This window comes from Silene latifolia, chromosome Y (assembly GCF_048544455.1).
Source record: "Silene latifolia isolate original U9 population chromosome Y, ASM4854445v1, whole genome shotgun sequence".
NCBI classification, from domain to species: domain Eukaryota; kingdom Viridiplantae; phylum Streptophyta; class Magnoliopsida; order Caryophyllales; family Caryophyllaceae; genus Silene; species Silene latifolia.
The window spans coordinates 278729608-278749528 of record NC_133538.1 but is presented as its reverse complement, the minus strand read 5'-3'; the positions used below and the strand labels follow the sequence as shown (position 1 = coordinate 278749528).

General features: G+C 36.2%; 1 protein-coding gene across 1 annotated transcript; it reads right to left on the bottom strand.

The window, feature by feature from the left end:
• Window positions 1-15090: 15090 nt before the first annotated feature.
• On the bottom strand, window positions 15091-17468 carry LOC141630767 (protein FAR1-RELATED SEQUENCE 5-like). The gene is made up of 3 exons (XM_074443525.1): window positions 16612-17468; window positions 16120-16396; window positions 15091-15135 (listed from the first exon to the last, which is right to left on the bottom strand). The coding sequence occupies exons 1-3, from the start codon at window positions 17466-17468 to the stop codon at window positions 15091-15093; spliced, it is 1179 nt and encodes a 392-aa protein (XP_074299626.1).
• Window positions 17469-19921: the final 2453 nt, after the last annotated feature.

The following is a 19921-nucleotide window of genomic DNA, read 5'->3' as shown; positions in this document are numbered from 1 at the left end:
TGCCACCGATAGAAATTCTTGCTCACTTAATCAAACACCAATTCAAATGTCATATCAAATGCAGACCAGTGTTTTCAACAAACAACCCACTTCTGCTAGCAAACACATAGCGCTCTTCGTAAAGTGAGAAAATTAATTGCCGAAAGGAATAAGGATGCGCCTACAAACGCCGCTCGTGTCATTCGCTTTAGGTGTATTCCCGTAAGATGAGGACTCTTCTGTTTATGCAAAGACAGAGCGGGGTAAAAAAGAAAGAAATTGTCTCACGATCGTCCATATTTATATCCGAAAACAGGGAATCAATATCATTTTAGTAAGAGTCCTTCCTGTGAACCTCTCCTTGATGCTATTGACGACACAAATCCCTTCATACCTTTGACATCAATGCAATATTAGATTTCAAATTATGTGTTCACTGGCCACGGCTCTGTGGATAACAGTTGGTAATTACATACAGAAGATTTAATATTTTATATTCATTTACATAGTTCATCTTTACATATCTGCACGCTAATCATAATTCTATTATCGTTTTTTGTGCAATAATACGTTATTTGAGTTCAAAAATAATGTCCTTGGTTGGGATCAACTGTTGTCATTAAAACCGTATCACTATATCTCAAGCTTTGTCATAGACTCTTGGTCGGCATATCTAAACTACAAAGAAAAGGATGGGAATCCAACCAATCCCACACGATTCTTTTTTAGTACACTTACATATGTAAGTTTGGTCATTGTTTTCATGTGTTTCAGTTTACTATTTCCAACATTTTCACATTACTAAAATTTTATCTTCATTATGCAGTTGTTATTAATGAAGAACACAGGTGCTTCTATTGATGATCATCGTTACAAACCTTTCAAGCGCCGCATCGAAGTAGAATTAAATGAGTTTGAGTGGATTGATCTTCCATCCATTGAACTAGTGAGTCCCTCACTTCATTTAGTAATTGAAATTAAATTCAGATATCGTAGTAGTCTATTTAAATAGAAGTCGTGAATGTACTTGTCAAAGTTTTCAAAATGTGCTATTACTTAACATGAAATTAACCTTTATTTGTCGCTGACCTTACAATTGTTTCTTTCCTCGATGCTAGTTCTTCTTCCCTATTGCACTTGAGAATCATTTTGTGTTGTACGTTTTCGACCTGCCAAGGAAATGTCTCATTATTCTTGACAACCGCATTAGAAGGGGGAGTGTCTTAGAAGAGTATGGTGATAGTGTACTTGAACTGGTAAATTTACATTCTCCTCAACTATGAATTATTATCGTTCACTTGCATTGGTAAATTCATGTATATTATGGTTCATCTCGTCTAATTTTTATTATTGTGTTACAGGGTGATGCTTTTCCACGGTTTTGGGTGAAAATCAATCAACTATGGAGAAAAGTAATATAGTAATGGGCATGGATCCTACAATAGCAATGCTTCCATGGAGAAATAACAGAAATATTTTTGACTGTGGTATTTACACCATGAGGCACATGGAAACATTTATGGGAATAGCCACTTGGGACTGTGGACTGTCCAAAATTGATGTGAGTTTTACATTTTAATTGTAACTTATTTAGAACAAATCAATGTTATTTTGTTGGTTATTAAATTCTAATTTCATGTTTTTTTTTTGCAGATGAGATCGTTGACAATGCTGAGATTCAAGTACCTATGCACGCTACTAACATTTGAGCACAACAAACATCGTAAGAGCATTATTAGACATGCATTAGCGTGTAACGACATTCACAAATAGTTCCTGAATATGATTTATTGGTTTCCTTTTGTACTTTTGATCTTTGGCGTATGTACATCGAAGTTGTACTGGATGTGCATTCACCCAAGGTACTTGTTATAATTTACATTCTATAATGATCAGTTGTCCATTTTAAAGAAAACAAATGTTCACCAAAATCAATGATGTTCTTGCTTTAATACGAGAATGTTCATTTTAAGGAAAACAAATTTACATCTTGTGTAACTTTCTTGCTTTAGGATCTCACAATTGATACAATTAATTCATTTTAAGGAATACAAGAATGTTCAATTTATATCCTGTGTAACTTTCCTACTTGCCCAAATAACCCAACACACGTAAATCTAGGGTGGGCCTAATAATACCTATTATGGAAGTATAGCCAATTTATGTTCAATTATAAAACACACAATTAGGTGTAAATCTAAAATAGATAAAAGGAATACTTGTTTCAAACAATCTTTCCAAAGAAAATAGTTCTTTCAACTACGGAGTATTAGGTAACTTCTCCATAAATTTTGGTTATACTCCACCTTCGTTTTCAATACTTCTTCATTGCCAGGTAATCACGTTCATTTACTAAATTGTCCTGAATTTCGTCCATTCTTTTGGTGTATTTCTTAGGTAATTATACTTGGTTGATTTAAATCATTGACAAAATGACCTGAAAATCACGCCTCTTTTGTTGGTTACATTTTCATCGTTTTCAGTTTAATTGGATGTTCATGTCAAGTTTAATGGGATGTTAATTATTGATTACAATTGTGTGAGATTTTACGTGTGTTGGGATAATTGGGGCAAGTACGAAAATTGTGTACAACATATGAAATACGAGTAATAGGTAAATTAAAATACTAATTGTACAATTTACTCAATTTCGAATATTGCTCACAGTATTCATCGTTTAATTAATAGTGTTTTTAAAGTTTACAGTATGATGTTCTAAATGCTATCGTCCAATGAACATTTTGGAATAACAATTTTAAATCTGTCTACAGACCAAATCATGTCATTATTTTGCTTGGGATTGGTAACAAATTCTGAAGAGGAAGACAGAAAACAATTCATTGCACATCATCTTGATGCAAAGAAGACAATGCTAGGATGGCTATTCAATGGGAAGGACGCCATAATTGCAGGGGTGGAGGATAACTATGCAAAAACACAAGACTACAAGATGAAATTTACATGCTACAAATCTTTCAAAAAGTTAATCAAGTCGACAAACATAACATGGAAGCAAAGATGCAAGTGTTGGGGTAAGATGTTTATCTTACACAATGAGGAAGCCCGTTTAAGAGAGGAATATGAAAGCAGATTACCGACAAGCATTTCATTTGGGGTTAGAACGACTACCAGGGATAATGTAGTGGTTTTCCGAAGTTGTCTTTGTTACTTGACAGACAATCTCTTAACAAGGAGGACATTGCACCTGTTTCAATATTATTTGGCACCCGAGTTAGAAAATCTTGTTGTTGTAGACAGTGAAGAAGAAGATTTTGACTCTATCCCAACGTCAATTTCCCGACCAGCGGTCGAACTTGCTTTTATTCTATTAAATCAAACCGAGTAATACTATATATAAACAGCTGAGGTACATTTGAGTATAAGTTTTATATTTACCTCATACCCCTTGTACCTACTGTTGATTTTCAATGTCCATTCAGAATATAAGAATATAAGTACATTCTCTTATTTGTTAATGATATTTCATTATATTGACGTAGTACCTTTTGTAATTTTTGAATTTTCAATACATCATGAAAAGAATTGTCCCATCACTGTATTTACAATGTCCATTACGTGCATTAACAATGTACCATTTAAATTAAATAATATAAATTAATGCATCTAATAATTACACTCTCAGATGCAAGTTGTAAAATAATTCAGGTGAAAAGACACCACTATTCATGATTATTTGCTTAAATGAGACATGTGTCAAATGGCAGTTGTAAACTAATGCATGTGAAAAGACAAATAATACTACACTCATAAATTGTAACTTCTCCTATTCTTATCCAAAGCAGTCTATATATAGAACTCACTATAAATACTTACCTAAACTAGTGTGGTAATTACAAAATCTAAGGAATAATCATACAAACTGTCTTCACTGCCTTAAAAAGGTACTCTAATTTCTGTTTTTTTTTTGTTCTTATTATTTTTCCCTGCAAAAGAAATGCATATCTTCATGTAAATAAGTATATCGAATATTATTGCAAGAATAATGCAGTAATGGAATTGTAATATGCTCTGGTAATTTATTTCATACAAATAAATGTTTCTATCTAATGTATTCCTGCCAATGTCCATTGTCATGACTTTAAAGGAACATTTATTTTATTGATAATGTTAATAGGAAATATTGTTGTGCACTTTGATATAGCATATATAAAAAATGTATTGAATGTTAATGACAAGAACGACACAATACTATTTAATTAATATTAGAAATACTTACAAAAGCCATTCAAGACTGTTTCAAAATCAGTTTAAATATAAAACTCACTATAAATACTTGTCTAAACAAGTGTGCTAGTTACAAAATCTATGGAATAATCATATAGAAAACGTCTTCACTCCCTTGAAAAGGTGATCTGGTTTATGTAATATAGTAGCCTATATAACATTCAGATTATTTCATTTATAAGTATTATTTGATTAATCAGTATGTTTTTTAATCTTGTGAAAAGAAATATATACTATAGTCCCTGCATTTAATTAAAAGTTGTTTCAGTCTCCGAAAATCAAACTGCATTTGTGGCTCGAATGTTTTGCCAAAATTAAGTATCGTAGATATTTCAATCTGGCAATGTGCTTAATATTTGCAGGAGAAGATTATTTTACCTTTTGCTGTAATCTGTTTTCACAATAACATTGTTTGCTCTTTGCATGATTATACAATGTGAAAGCCCACGTTAATTTGTTTTACCCTACAGTATGGCCTTAAATATGGTTGAAGTTGGTACTTCCCATAATGCCTTAAGTTTATTGTCACTCTTTTAAAATACGTTTATTTTTTGCCCGAACCGAATATGAGTTCGGTTACCAGTGTGGAAATAATGTCGGATATCGAGCAAAAACTCGCTAACGTTGAGTATGATCTCGCTGAAACGAAACGTGAAAGAGATTCACCGGATCAACATCTTATTGAGATGCTTGGTAAAAACGGTATTAGAAGAACATCGGGAAGGGTTGTACGAGAAAATCGACATAGTCAAGTGAATGCAAAGTCACTACAAAGCAGAGGCTCGGACATTGTTTGAAGCGCAGATGAAGTTTATCACGGTGAAAGAGACAAAGATAGCCGACAACTTGAAGCTAATAGACAAAAACAAGACACGAGGTGACATAGACCGTCAATTTCTCACCTGTGTCACAAATGCGAGAATCATATGCTCTTCTTGATGGTGAAAATACTATACCTTGGCCATGATCGTGAAGGCTATGGAATTAATAGACAGATATAAGAAACATCTAAAGGAGGACTTGCTGGAGGGTGAGAGCAGTGTTCATCCATCTGTTTGCAGTAAACGCAGAAAGGGTTAAGAACTTTGATGTTAATTTATGTATAATTATAATATGCGGTTAAGTTTAGAAACATATGCGTTTTCATTAAGTATTATTGTCAGAACATATTAGCAGTTTATTATGAATGTTTATTTGAATCTAAAATATTATCATCTACCTAAGCTTTAACTGTTTAGAATTTACCCTTTCTAATGTAAAGCCAGTTACAAGACTGATCAACTATAATGTACTTTCAACATTTTACAAATGTCCATATTACTATGTAACGATGTACCAAAGCTTTAACCCCGCATTTCTTTCAAAGATTATTCTCTTAAAATAAGGGAATGGGTTTGAGGTTGCACTAGGCAGACCGCTGTCTGCCTAATCCAACCATAAATCTTTCACCGTCCCGTTTTAGGATACTCAGCCCCCTAATTTTAATCCCGTCCCCCAAAAGGGTTCACTCGTTCCCTCTAGGGTGTCTTTTTGTCTTGCCGCCTTCGAATGAGAAGCAAGGGAAAGGGTTTATGGTTTGATTAGGGGGATCCGCGGTAGCGGTCCGCCTAATCAAACCCTAAACCCTTTCCTGTCCCGTTTTAGGATACCCGGCCGCCCCAAAAAAGGGTTCACTCGTCCCCTCTAGGGTGTCTTTTTGTCTTGTCGCCTTCGAAGGAGAAGCAAGGGAAAGGGTTTAGGGTTTGATTAGGGGGATCCGCGGTAGCGGTCCGCCTAATCAAACCCAAAAACCCTTTCCCGTCCCGTTTTAGGATACCCGGTCCCCCCAAAAAGGGTTCACTCGGCACCTCTAGGGTGTGTTTTTGTCTTGCCGCCTTCGAATTATAAGCAAGGGAAAGGGTTTAGGGTTTGATTAGGGGGATCCGCGGTAGCGGTCCGCCTATTCAAATCCTAAACCCTTTCCCGTCCCGTTTTATGATACCCGGCCCCCCAAAAAAGGGTTCACTCGTCCCCTCTAGGGTGTCTTTTTGTCTTGCCGCCTTCGAATGAGAAGCAAGGGAAAGGGTTTAGGGTTTTATTAGGGGGATAATCGGTAGCGGTCCGCCTAATCAAACCCTAAACCCTTTCCCGTCCCGTTTTAGGATACCCGGCCCCCCAAAAAAGGGTTCACTCGTCCCCTCTAGGGTGTCTTTTTGTCTTGCCGCATTCGAAAGAGAAGCAAGGGAAAGGGTTTAGGGTTTTATTAGGGGGATCCGCGGTAGCGGTCCGCCTAATCAAACCCTAAACCCTTTCCCGTCTCGTTTTAGGATACCCGGCCCCCCAAAAAAGGGTTCACTCGTCCCCTCTAGGGTGTCTTTTTGTCTTGCCGCCTTCGAATGAGAAGCAAGGGAAAGGGTTTAGGGTTTGATTAGGGGGATCAGCGGTATCGGTCCGCCTAATCAAACCCTAAACCCTTTCCCGTCCCGTTTTAGGATACCCGGCCCCCCAAAAAAGGGTTCACTCGTCCCCTCTAGGGTGTCTTTTTGTCTTGCCGCCTTCGAATGAGAAGCAAGGGAAAGGGTTTAGGGTTTTATTAGGGGGATCCGCGGTAGCGGTCCGCCTAATCATACCCTAAACCGTTTCCCGTCCCGTATTAGGATACCCGGCCCCCCAAAAAAGGGTTCACGCGTCCCCTCTAGGATCTCTTTTTGTCTTGCCGCCTTCGAAGGAGAAGCAAGGGTTTAGGATTTAGGGTTTGATTAGGGGGATCCGCGGTAGCGGTCCGCCTAATCAAACCCTAGACCCTTTCCCGTCCCGTTTTAGGATACCCGACCCCAGAAAAGGGTTCACTCGTCCCCTCTAGGGTGTCTTTTTGTCTTGCCGCCTTCGAATGAAAAGCAAGGGAAAGGGTTTAGGGTTTGATTAGGGGGATCCGCGGTAGCGATCCGCTTAATCAAACCCTAAACCCTTTCCCGTCCCGTTTTAGGATACCCGGTCCCCCCAAAAAGGGTTCACTCGGTCCCTCTAGGGTGTCTTTTTGTCTTGCCGCCTTCGAATGAGAAGAAAGGGAAAGGGTTTAGGGTTTGATTAGGGGGATCCGCGGTAGCGGTCCGCCTAATCAAACCCTAAACCCTTTCCCGTCCCGTTTTAGGATACCCGGCCCCCAAAAAAGGATTCACTTGTCCCCTCTAGGGTCTCTTTTTGTCTTGCCGCCTTCGAAGGAGAAGCAAGGGTTTATGGTTTAGGGTTTGATTAGGGGGATCCGTGGTAGCGGTCCGCCTAATCAAACCCTAAACCCTTTCCCGTCCCGTTTTAGGATACCCGGTCCCCCCAAAAAGGGTTCACTCGGCCCCTCTAGGGTGTCTTTTTGTCTTGCCGCCTTCGAATGAGAAGCAAGGGAAAGGGTTTAGGGTTTGATTAGGGGGATCCGCGGTAGCGGTCCGCCTAATCAAACCCTAAACCCTTTCCCGTCCCGTTTTAGGATACCCGGTCCCCCCAAAAAGGGTTCACTCGGCTCCTCTAGGGTGTCTTTTTGTCTTGCCGCCTTCGAATGAGAAGCAAGGTAAAGGGTTTATGGTTTGATTAGGGGGATCCGCGGTAGCGGTCCGCCTAATCAAACCCTAAACCCTTTCCCGTCCCGTTTTAGGATACCCGGCCCCCCAAAAAAGGGTTCACTCGTCCTCTCTAGGGTGTCTTTTTGTCTTGCCGCCTTCGAATGAGAAGCAAGGGAAAGGGTTTAGGTTTTTATTAGGGGGATCCGCGGTAGCGGTCCGCCTAATCAAACCCTAAACCCTTTCCCGTCCCGTTTTAGGATACCCGGTCCCCCCAAAAAGGGTTCACTCGGCCCCTCTAGGGTGTCTTTTTGTCTTGCCGCGTTCGAATGAGAAGCAAGGGAAAGGGTTTAGGGTTTCATTAGGGGGATCCGCGGTAACGGTCCGCCTAATCAAACCCTAAACCCTTTCCCGTCCCGTTTTAGGATACCCGGCCCCCCAAAAAGGGTTCACTCGGCCCCTCTAGGGTGTCTTTTTGTCTTGCCACCTTCAAATGAGAAGCAAGGATCCGCTTAATCCAACTCTAAACTCTTTCTCGTCCCGTCCCCCCCCCTGTTATACTAAAAAAAAAAAAGGTTTACTTGGTTCGTCAGGTGTTGTTTTTTTTTTTTTTTTAAAAAAAATATGTTGACGAGGGGGTTGAATCCCCCTCGGGTCCATGCATTCTCACACCAACACATGGAGCATGTAAGCCACCCCTTTCGGGGACTGCAGTGGCCAAGGTTCAAGGTAACTAACTAACTATTTTAACGTATTAAATGTATTTATCATTTCCTTTATTTTTTAACAGTTACATTACAATAGTAACTAACTACCTACAAGAAAAAAGAAACGGAGTAAAAAAATAAAAGTAGTAACCAGTTTTTAGCTCGGTCGTTTACATTACCAAAGATAGACGTTGTCATAGGAGAATTGTTCAACAGTAGTATATTTTTGAAGTTACGCCCAATTTCTTCCGTTATACTAAGGTATTTTCTTTTCAATTTCGTTTCTTCTCTATCATAACTTAATATAATGTTTAATTTGGATAACTTAATTGTTCAATAGCAGTATAATTTTGATGTTTTGATTTATGATATTTATACTGCTTTACTGTTAAAAATTAATTCGGATTAATGTGCATGAATTATTTCTTCTACCTTTAGAAACACATTCGCATTGTTCTTCCCCAATTTTATATCTCTGAAGTATTCTTTTAACATTTACTTTCTAGTTTCTGTTAATTTTGAATTTTTAATTGAAGGAAATAATATATATTGTTCATACAGCTTTAAATTAATGTGCGTATTGTTTTTAATATAGAAATCTTTCTGAATCATCTAAAAGTACATTATCTTTGTGGCTAATGTACATTTCCTAAAATTAGGTAACTGGTGATTATTTCTACTTGTCAATTTTATATTTTCAATTGAATGTAATAATATAATACATTCAGCTTAAAATAATATGCCGTTTGTTTTTAATATAGGAACTGTTCTGAAATATGTAAAGAACATTATATTTGTTATTAATGTACATTTCGTAAAATTAGGTAACTGCTGATTATCTCTAATTGTGAATTTTTGGGTTTTTAATTGAAGGTAATAATATAATGGACATTCAGCTTAAATTAATGTTCTGTTTGTTATTAATATAGAAATTGTTCTGAATCATCTAAAAGAACATTATATTTGCGATTAATGTACATTTCCTAAAATTAGATAACTGCAGATTATCTCTACTTGTTTCGTACTTTCATTTTATTATTACGTAGACTATGGAGCAGAAGATAAAAATCAAAAGCGGAGAAAAGTTACTTTTATTTTTTCACCAACTGAAAGTTCCACTGATGGTAAAAATGAGTGTGCTCCATTTACAAGAAAGCGTAAATCAGCTACTATTAACAGTAAATCTAAGTCTATAAAATCTTTCGCAAAGAAGATAAATGAAGAAAGTGACGATGTTCTTGCAGTTAAGAAACAAATTGTTTATGTTAATAAACAAATTGTTACTGCAAAGAAAGAAAGTCCTCAAAAGGGTAAAGTAAGTAATAAGATGGTATTGGGTTCCAAGTGTAAGCAGAAGTTTGATTTCTCTTCGTTTAAAAGTGCATATACAAGAATGTCTCCTATAGGAGTAGTTGAGGTAGTTGAACGTTTGTCATACGAACAGTGGTGCGCGCTAGAAGAGATTGGATTTAGTGGGCTGTTTTGGTTAAGAGTTCGTTCCATTCCTTTAAACCTTGGGTACTTGGTTAATTAAGCAAAGATAACCCATACCAAAATCGATCGATCTTCTTGATGGTGAGAAGTTGTACTTGAAGGTTTCTGATGTAAGATCAACATTTGGATTTCCAATAGGCCCTAAAACAGTTGAATTATCCACAACTCATACTGAATCAGAAGAGTTTCAAGAGTTTTATGGCAAATGGAAGCAACAATTTGGTATAAAAGATGGACAAGTTCCACTCAAAACGCTTGAGAATTGGTTGATAAATCATGATCATGGTGGTGATGAATTCAAGGTTAACTTTGTTGTGTTTGCTGTTTCTTTGCTAATGAGAAACACGCAAAAGCCTTTGGTTAATCATCATGTTTTAAAATCGTTGATGAATGTTGATGAAATCAAAGATTACAATTGGTGTTGCTTTTTGTTAAAAAGTTTGCAAGAAAGCAAGATTGAGTGGGTGGAAAAGGAGACTCACTTCGGCGGGCCACTGTTGTTTTTGGAGGTAAAAAGTCCCAAAAAATATATTTGAAGTTCATAAATTAATTTAACATTGGAAGGTACATTTTCATTCTCTTGTAATTAATTATTATTATTTATTTTTTTTTTTTTGCAGCTTATCTATGTTGATCGCGTTGTTCATGTGGAACGAAAAGTTGAAAGAGATTATTATACGTTGGTAGGTTGGACTAGTAATTTGTTATCATCGAGAGAGAAGGATGAGATGAAAAGCGGTATGTTTGGAAATGGTAAGTTGGAAGCACCAATGGAGGAGGTGGTTGACAATACAGTGTCGAAAACTGCCTATCAAACAAAGGACTACACGAAGGAGTATATTCTTGATCTTGCTAAATGTATAACTAGTTTAGCTCAGAACATATCATCTGTTAAGGCTACGTTAGAAAAAGGAGCATCAATAATTAAGGAGAACAGGACTGCTCAGAAGCTCTGTGATCATGCATTTAGTTTACTCAATTTGTCAAATGAGCACAGCTCCGCTGATAGTGAAAGTTCTGTTGGTATTAATGTTGCTTGATATTCCGATCTTTGTTCTGCTGCTTGAGATTGATGTTAGTAATCATCCTTTGTTTGTTGAAGCTTTGAATAATGTAAACATAACTTTAAAAAATAGTATTCAGGTTGAAAGCATGTCATTGAAGAGGCCGATTTTTTATACATACAAAAAGGTAAATATGTTGATCATATTTTTTGTTATATTATGTTAACTTGGTGCTTAAGTGGATTGTTCTTTAATTTGATACATTTCAACTATTCCAGAAGCCTTGTGCATTGAGAAAAGAATGTGAATTAGTTGACAATGGGAATGAAGATAACAAGGAAGGGATGTCAAAAGGAGAGTCAGAAGAAAACAAAGTTGAAACAGTTGAGGATGAAAATGGGAATGAAGACAACAAGACAGAGGTGTCAGAAGGGGAGTGTGACAACAAGAAAGAGGTGTCAGAAGGGGAGTGTGAAAATGGGAATGTTGACAACAAGAAAGATGATGACAAAAATGTACGAAATGATTCGAAACATCTTTATGTTGATAGTGACGTGGAGAATGAGGAAGAAGCCAATACGGATAATCTTATAAATACCCTTGTATGTAGCATGTTATCTGAAGATTATAGTGAAGAACCTAAGGCAACCAATCCCAATCCAAGCTTAGATATTAGTACTGAACTTGATTTACGAGGAGACACTGACCCATGTACAGAACCATCTAAGTTTCAGCACTGTATTGCTGACTACGTCTACTACACCAAGGGAAAAGGCACTGTTCTTGCTAGGTATATTTTATTCTACTCATTATGTTTCTTTTATTTAATTATTCTGTACATTTCGTTTGGGTATTATGTGCATTATTAATAAAGATAATGTACATATGTGTAATTAACTGACTTGTTTTGTGTAACATCTGAACCAGTGAGAAGCTCTTTGAGTTTAAGAATGTCGTGGGTACCCGATATCTTTTTGCATCGCTAAAACCACCTCGGTATATAGCAGATGCTGTGGTTGATTGTTGGTCAGCTTACTTGAATTTCAATGAACTTGAAAGAAAATCTTCAGCACCACGTCGATTCTTTGCTTCAACCCTCGTATTTGTATGTAAAATTTTATTTCATTATATATTACAATAATTTTATGTTATACAAGTGTATATTAATAGAAGAATATTATGTTCTGTGTGTGCAGCAAGCATTTCAAGGGTAAAGGAAAGAATTCAAATTTAAAAGAGAATTGGAAGTATTCAAGAGGCATTTTAGAAATGAGTTAAATCATGCTGGGATTATTGATGTGACAAAAGTTGATATGGTTAGCTCAAACAATATATATAGTCAATACAAAGTGTTTTCTGCTGCTAATTTACTCTCGTAACAAATTTTATGTCTGTTGTATCTTCTAATCATTTCTTATATAAAACAGTTTTTTTTCCCAATAATATCCGACAAGCATTTTTACCTGTTCGTATTCAATATGGAGATGAACAAGTTTGTCATTATTGATAATCAACAGCATGATGAAACCCCAAAAACTCGTTATGGAAGCAAACCTTGGAATATGGTAATTGTTCAGTTGCCTTTCATTGGTTATTTTTTCTTTTACAATGTCATATTTTTTGCACGGTCTCTCTATACAGTTTGATCTGAATTTTCCATGCAGCGTAATGCTTTGGCAGAATATTTCAATGACATTGGTGATTTGAAGGAAAGAGTAAGAGCAATGGAGCCTGCTGTATTGAAAATGCCTTGGAGAAACCATCAAAATGTTGTTGACTGTGGTATTTACACAATGAAACACATGGAAACGTATAAGGGGGTCAGATTGGACTTGTGGGTTGACAAAAACAACGTAAGTTTCTAAACAATTTATATCCAATAATTGTAAATGTACTTTTGGTTTAATTAAATGATCTTTCTTAAAGTATTAAAAGCACATTCTTGTTTATAAGTTACCTATCCTCAAGATATTTTAACTTTTGTAGATGGATGAACTTCGAATATTGAGAATCAAATATCTTTGCACTTTGGTTTCATCCAAGTGCAACATTGTTTGTGATGACGTTTTAACAAAGGTGAAGCAGTATCAAGAAAAGCCCTTCCCAAAGAAACTGGATTCGTCTGATGAAGAATTCTACGAGGGTGATGAGACTGTTGGGGATGAGAAGATAGAAGATGAGGTAGTTGGAAACAAAGAGAAGAGTACCGATGATATTGGTGTCCCTGACAACAATGAGACTGTTAGGGTTAAGAAAAGAAGAATGGAGGTAGGTTGTACATAAGGGAATATTATACCAGATGGCTATGATGCTTCTGAGAAGAATGAGAACATGACAGATGTGAGTAATATAAATGAGCATAATCTGGTTGACAGTGGTGACACTACCAAGGGCGAAGTCATCAACAATGAAAATGTTCATGAACATGAAAGAAGTCAACCAGAGTCTCTTAGCATCCTTGCAAATCGTAATTTACTAAGCACAGATACATGCGTTATTACTCCTCTTACTGAGTTTCAGAATTGCATTGCTGATTATGTGTCGTATAGTAGAGGAAAACATACCGATTTAGCCAAGTATATATATATATATATATATATATATCTACTAATGTACAATATTTAAATTTAAAATGTTCTGTATCCTGTTTTGAGTTAACACTGGTAGTCCTGAACCAGGGAACTTCTTGTGCATGTGGGTGAAATTTCTCTTCGGCGTATTGAAATGGCAACGCTATGACAATCTAAATATTTAACGAGTGATGTGATCGATTGTTGGGCAAAACTTTTGAATGCCAAGGAATCTAGAAGAAACTCTTCCGAGCCTTATCGATTTTTTTTCACCACAGCTGTGTCTGTAAGCCAAATATTTATATAAACTTATTTCAACAAGTAAATTTTGTAATGTTTTTTTCCCTTGATTAACATCAAAAACTTTACTTGTCTTGCATACAGATAATGCTTTATGGAGAACTGGACACTGTTGAAAATTTTATCGTGATTAAGGATATAATGAAAGAAGAGTTTACCCAATTCTCGGTTAACCCAGATAGAATTGATTTGGTTAGCATTGACAATATACACTCTTTCTGCATGTTATATTTAATTTGCTTGTTGCCTAATTAAATCTTTTAAAATCTACTGATTCTTCTTCCCGATATATATAAAAGGCATTACCATTTACTACTCATTGACAGCAACAAGTATAAGTTCATCATCATTGATAATGTGCATCGTGACGGAAAACCAGAAGAATTTTTCCACGATAGACCACTGTCTTTTGTAAGATTCTATGCTCTCTTTTGCTTAACAGCACTACATACTGTTCTTATTCATTATTGTGAATGTGCAATGACTTTACATAGAGTGTACCTTCCCCAAAAATTTTGTGTCTGTCTTAATTTTCTAATTTTTGTGATATTGTACCTCATAATTATTAGTGTCCTAATGTTTTCTTCCACCCCTTCTTCGCCAGCATAATGTTCTAGCAGAATACTTGAAAGACATCGGTGTTTCAAAGGTAAAAGTTGATCGCATTCAAAAACTGCAGCCTATTCTTGCAAAGATGAAGTGGAGAAACAACACTAACAAGACTGATTGTGGTGTTTACGTTATGAGACATATGGAGACATTTAAGGGTAATCTAAATTGGACCTATGGGCTTAAAAAAGGCGATGTGAGTTTCAGAAGTAATACAATTATTTTTAATACATAATTCAGTACACATTTGTACATGTTCTAATCCCTTGTTTTCTTTATTTTGCTAGGATGCTCCCCTACTGATTCTGCGAAAGAAATACATTTCATATATGATTTCAACAGAAGGCAATGTATGTTTTGATGCTGTACTAAAGAAGGCAATGGATTTCTGTTCAAACCCACTGCCATGGGAAGAATATGACGATGAAGATGAGGAAGATGCTGAATTGAAGCTGTAAAAACTTTTTTTAGTTTCGTTTGTGACATTTGTGTGAGTAATGTAACATATATTGAGGAAGCTGCAAGTCGTACAACCTGAAGTTTGAAAAATTTTTAATTCAAGAGAGTGTTATATTGCAGAAACAAATTTCAATAAAGTTTATTATGTTCTTGCTGAACAACAATAATGTTTATTGTGCAAAACGCCTTAAAATTATTGTACTCTTGGAAAACAATTCGAATCAAGTTGAAGATGTCCCTGCAGAACAACAATAATGAACCTTTAATACAAATGTAATATACTTTGGCTATAAGAGTAATGTACTTTGGCTATAAGAGTAATGTACATACAAGCCTTTAAGAATGTTCCTTGCAGAACAACAATAATGAACCTTTAATTCAAATGTAATATACTTTGGCTATAAGAGTAATGTACATACAAGCCTTTAAGAATGTTCCTTGCAGAACAAGAATAATGATCCTTTAATACAAATGTAATATACTTTCCCTATAAGAGTAATGTACTTTGGCAGTAAAATCGAATTGTGCATACAAGCCTTTAAGAATGTTCTCGTAGTGTATATTATGGATGTCTATCCTTGAATCAAAAATTTGCACCTTCCACTTCGTTATCAGATTCATCTTCCTCATCGTCGTCCTCCACATCATCAGATTCATCTCCTTCATCGTCGTCATCTTCATGGTAGTATTTGGTGAATATGCAACAAAATGTAAATTAAATATCAGATTTTATAAGGAGAAAATGGCCAAAATGAACAACTAAATTGATAATAGATTTAATGTTAACCAAATATACATTGCTGAAATTCTCATCTGTTCCTTTAGAACAACCATAATGTTCATTGCACAAAGAGCTTATGTGCCTCCATATAAGATTGATGATTTTGGAAGGTAAACACTATGCGATATGCTTGTATAATTTAATAATTATTTAACATTAATGTAATATGCTTTAACAAGAAACCAAATTATACATACCTGTCAGATGGTTTGTTTCTTTGCAAATCCTAGAGTTGTGTCCTTGGCGGCCACATGTTTTGAAGTACCTCTTCTCTTTTCCTCTCTTCTTTAGGGCTTTTAACATTTGTGATTCAATTCTCTTGCCCTTGGTCCTACTATTGTTTTTAGATTTTTTAGGAACATGAATCACCAACTTCTCAGGTATTTTGCAGCCCACTTACTTTTTTATTTCTTTCATCTTGTCTTTCTTCTTTGCCGGTACACTTCTGTTACTAATCATATCCAATCTAATATCTCTCAGTTTTTCAATCAAAAGCTTCATGTCATCATCACACTCAGCTACGCTGACACAAGAATAAACCTCTTGCCACAGCTCAGTATTCAAATTTTTCCTATTGAAAAACTTTTGAGAGACATCTATCGCTTTGCCATATTTGTCAAAGACAGGCTTAGTCATTGCAGCTTTTGTCCATCTTTGCGTTATGTACTGTTCTGGTATTTTCTGAAAATCTTGGTTGTGTAGAATCCAAAGGCGTTGCCTGCACAACAAGCCCATTCTCTGAAACATAGAACAGGAACAAGTAATCTCCATGTTATCTGGTGAATATGCTACGTTCCATGACTTATTTGGCATCTGCAAGTCTGTAGAATATATATTTTTGTCTCATCAATCTCCTCCACATCTTTAAAACGGCAATCAGACAAAGCTGCAACCAATTCTGTTTGGAAGTCTTTGAAAATGTTGTGCGAGTACATTTCAGAAGCATGGACTTCAAGGTTTGACTTTGTTTTCCGTGGGATTTCAGAGTGTTTGTTGTCACTGTTCAATTTGGACTGCTTGTGTCTTTGTGCTTCCAAGGCACTCTCATAGCACACCCAAAACTCAACAAGGGTCAAATGAGGTGTGAGGAACCTGTCAAAGAAACTGTTTTCACTCTCAGACCTAGAAGTAACTCTCATCAAGCCAGACATTGAAACATCTTTAAAATAGGCAGAGATCCACTGTTCCCTGAGATCGTACAAATTTGAAAACAACTCGTGTTCTACAAGTTGATAATCAGTCATTATCTTCCCCCATTGTTCTTCGAATTCATCAGGCTCAAGTTCGTTGTTCCAAACACACCTATTGAGTCTGATCTTAAAATCCTCATCTTGAAACAGTTGATAACTGACTTTCTCTCTTAGTTTCTTCATTATGTGCCACATGCACAGTATGTGTGTTGACTCCTTAAACACTTCCGGGACTACCGACTTCATTGATTTGTCCTGATCAGTAATTATAATTCTCGGTTGGCACCCGCCCATTGCTTCCAAAAATGTCTTGAACAGCCACGTATAACACTCAATACTTTCATCACCTATCAACCCAGCTCCAAACGTTATGCACCTTTTGTGGTGATCAACTCCTGTGAAAGGCACAAACACCATATCGTATTTGTTTGTTCCATATGTAGCATCTGCTGATAAAACCTCACCGAACAGCATATAGTTCTTTATGCAGATCGGATCTCCCCAAAACACTCCAACTAGGCACTTGTTTTCATCTACTATAAAATCAAAGTAAAATGAACTGCATGTGTCTTTTCTCCCAATAAGATTTTCAACAAACATTTGTGCATCAAAATTACCAATGTAGGTTTTTATGTCCCCGACAAAGTTTTTGAAATCAACCTCGATAGTCCCAATGTTGTCGTAACCTCCACACTCCCTTCCAACCTCTATAGGCTTTCACACCACCTAGTTTTAGCACCTTTACCTTTGTGACAAATTGCTTCTATACCTCTGTCATTTTTCGGTTTCCTTTCAAGAATATTGTAGATTCAAAGCGAAGCAAGTGGATGGTTATGCGCTTCATCGAACTGCAACAATATAAGTTCCATTTTCTTGGTATTTAAACTGCACTAATGCACGACAGTCAATTCTTGTAATCGGCCTCACACGGCTTATGTCATCACATCGGTTCGCATCATTCTCAAAGAGATCGATATCGATGATCGTCCTCTTCCTTTTCCTACTTTCCTTTAAACCTTGCCTATTGCAGACAACATTCCTTAATGCAAAACTGTTTGGTAACTCATTGCCTTTAATCCTTTTTGTTGTTGCAAGTCTTGGCGTAAACCCACATATTGTACAATATTCTTTGTAGAATAACTCTGCTGATTCTAGCGTTTCGAATACTTGTCCTACTTTAGGTTTCTTTTCCTCTGGACAGAATGGAATGTACTGGAGTGCATTTAATGTTTCAATTCTTGTCCTTGGTGTTTTAAAGTCATTATTTGTAGAAGAAGACGTAGTTGCATCACTTGTACTCATTATCCGTTCAACATTAGTTAAGTAAGTAAGTATATTGAATATTATTGCATCAATAATGCAGTAATCCAATTCTAATATGCTCTACAAAGATTGGCAATTTATTTCGTACAAATAAAGGTTCATATATAATGTATTCCTGCGAATGTCCATTATCATGTCTTTAAAGGAACATTTATTTTACTGCTAATGTTCATAGGAAATATTGTTGTCCATTTTGATATAGCATATATATAATGTATTGAATGCTAATGACATTAAACAAAGAAATAGTCATAATATTATTTCATTAATATTAGAAAAATATTTACAAAAGCCATTTCAGGCTTTCAAAATGGTAAAGCCTACTAAGGCTTATACTGAAAAAAAAAAACACAAGATAATAACTTACAAAAATAAACAGAAGATAACACAACATATTTCTAAACTAATCTAACAGTCGGAGTCATAATAACCCTCATCCCCAGACTGTTCCTCAATTTCATATTCTTCTTCTCTTTCCTTTAAAAATTGTCGTTCTTGTCTTTTGTGATGTCTAATTATTTCTGCACGACTAGACATAGTCGTGCAGATGCAGAATTTGTCAAGGACCCGATTATTCTTTATGATAGTTATTACACCATTTTCATTTCCGTGAACCGCGCCTCGATAATAATCCCTCTCCTTTACCTCTGACTCGTTCCCTATAAGGAACCACTTTGACCAGCCCTTGCACACCATGGGCATGTTTTTCTTTTCTTGCCTCCCAAGTCGATTAAAAAAAATCCGGAGGAATGCCTCATTAGTAAGGAAATGATGTAAACGACGACTAGGAGATGGTTAGGGCTGTAAATGAACTGAGCCTGCTCGACAAGCCCTCGGGATCGGCTCGGTCAAAGCTCGGCTCGAGATCGGTCAAACTGAGCTCGAGCTCGGGCTCGAACCAAGCCGAGTCCAAACCAAGCCGAGCTTGAGCACACTAAGGCTCGGCTCGGGAGCTCGTTTGAGCTCGTTATTTTTAAAATTACTTAATGTTTTTCAATATATTTACTTAAATTGTATCGATTTTAAAATAAATAAATTAAAATATTAGTTTATAAGATAAAATTACATAATAACTGTTATTATAAGCTAACAATAAATAATAATCTCGTTTGTATTTGAATTTTTAAATAAAAATTACGTTATAATTAAAATAATGCTCGAAAAAATAGTACGCAAACAAAGCTCGGGCTCGGGTTCGGGCTCGTAAAATATTATATGAGCCGATCCCGAGCCTTGATTTCAGGAGCTCGGATTCGGGCTCGAACTCGACTTTTAAAATATGAGCCGAGCTCGATCATAGGTAAGCTCGAGCTCGGCTCGGCTCGTTGACACCCCTAGAGATGGTACATCCATCTCCACAGGAATGTCATCTCCATCAAACCAGTTTGAAAAAAACTGACTTACTTTCCATTCCCTATAATGGGCCATGAAATTTTATTTGTAAGCATCATTCTTGTAGGGAACTATCAGGCATTTTGAGTAGTCCATTATTTTTTTTTTAAAGAAAATTAAGTACTTGTTGCTTACAAACAAAATAATTAGACATCATAAACAACAAGCACGACAATTTAAAAAAAACATGTGGCCGCCAAGGACACAACTCTAGGACTTGCAAAGAAACAAACCATCTGACAGGTATGTATAATTTGGTTTCTTGTTAAAGCATATTACATTAATGTTAAATAATTATTAAATTATACAAGCATAACCCATAGTGTTTACCTTCCAAA

Coding starts and splice junctions, on each gene's coding strand:
- LOC141630767 (XM_074443525.1), bottom strand. CDS start 17,468: ATGTTTGTTGAAAATCTTATTGGGAGAAAAGACACATGCAGTTCATTT. Junction 16,397..16,611: donor GAAGTCCATGCTTCTGAAAT/GTACTCGCACAA, acceptor CTTGTTGTGCAG/GCAACGCCTTTGGATTCTAC. Junction 15,136..16,119: donor ATATGATTAGTAACAGAAGT/GTACCGGCAAAG, acceptor GTTGTTCTGCAG/GGACATCTTCAACTTGATTC.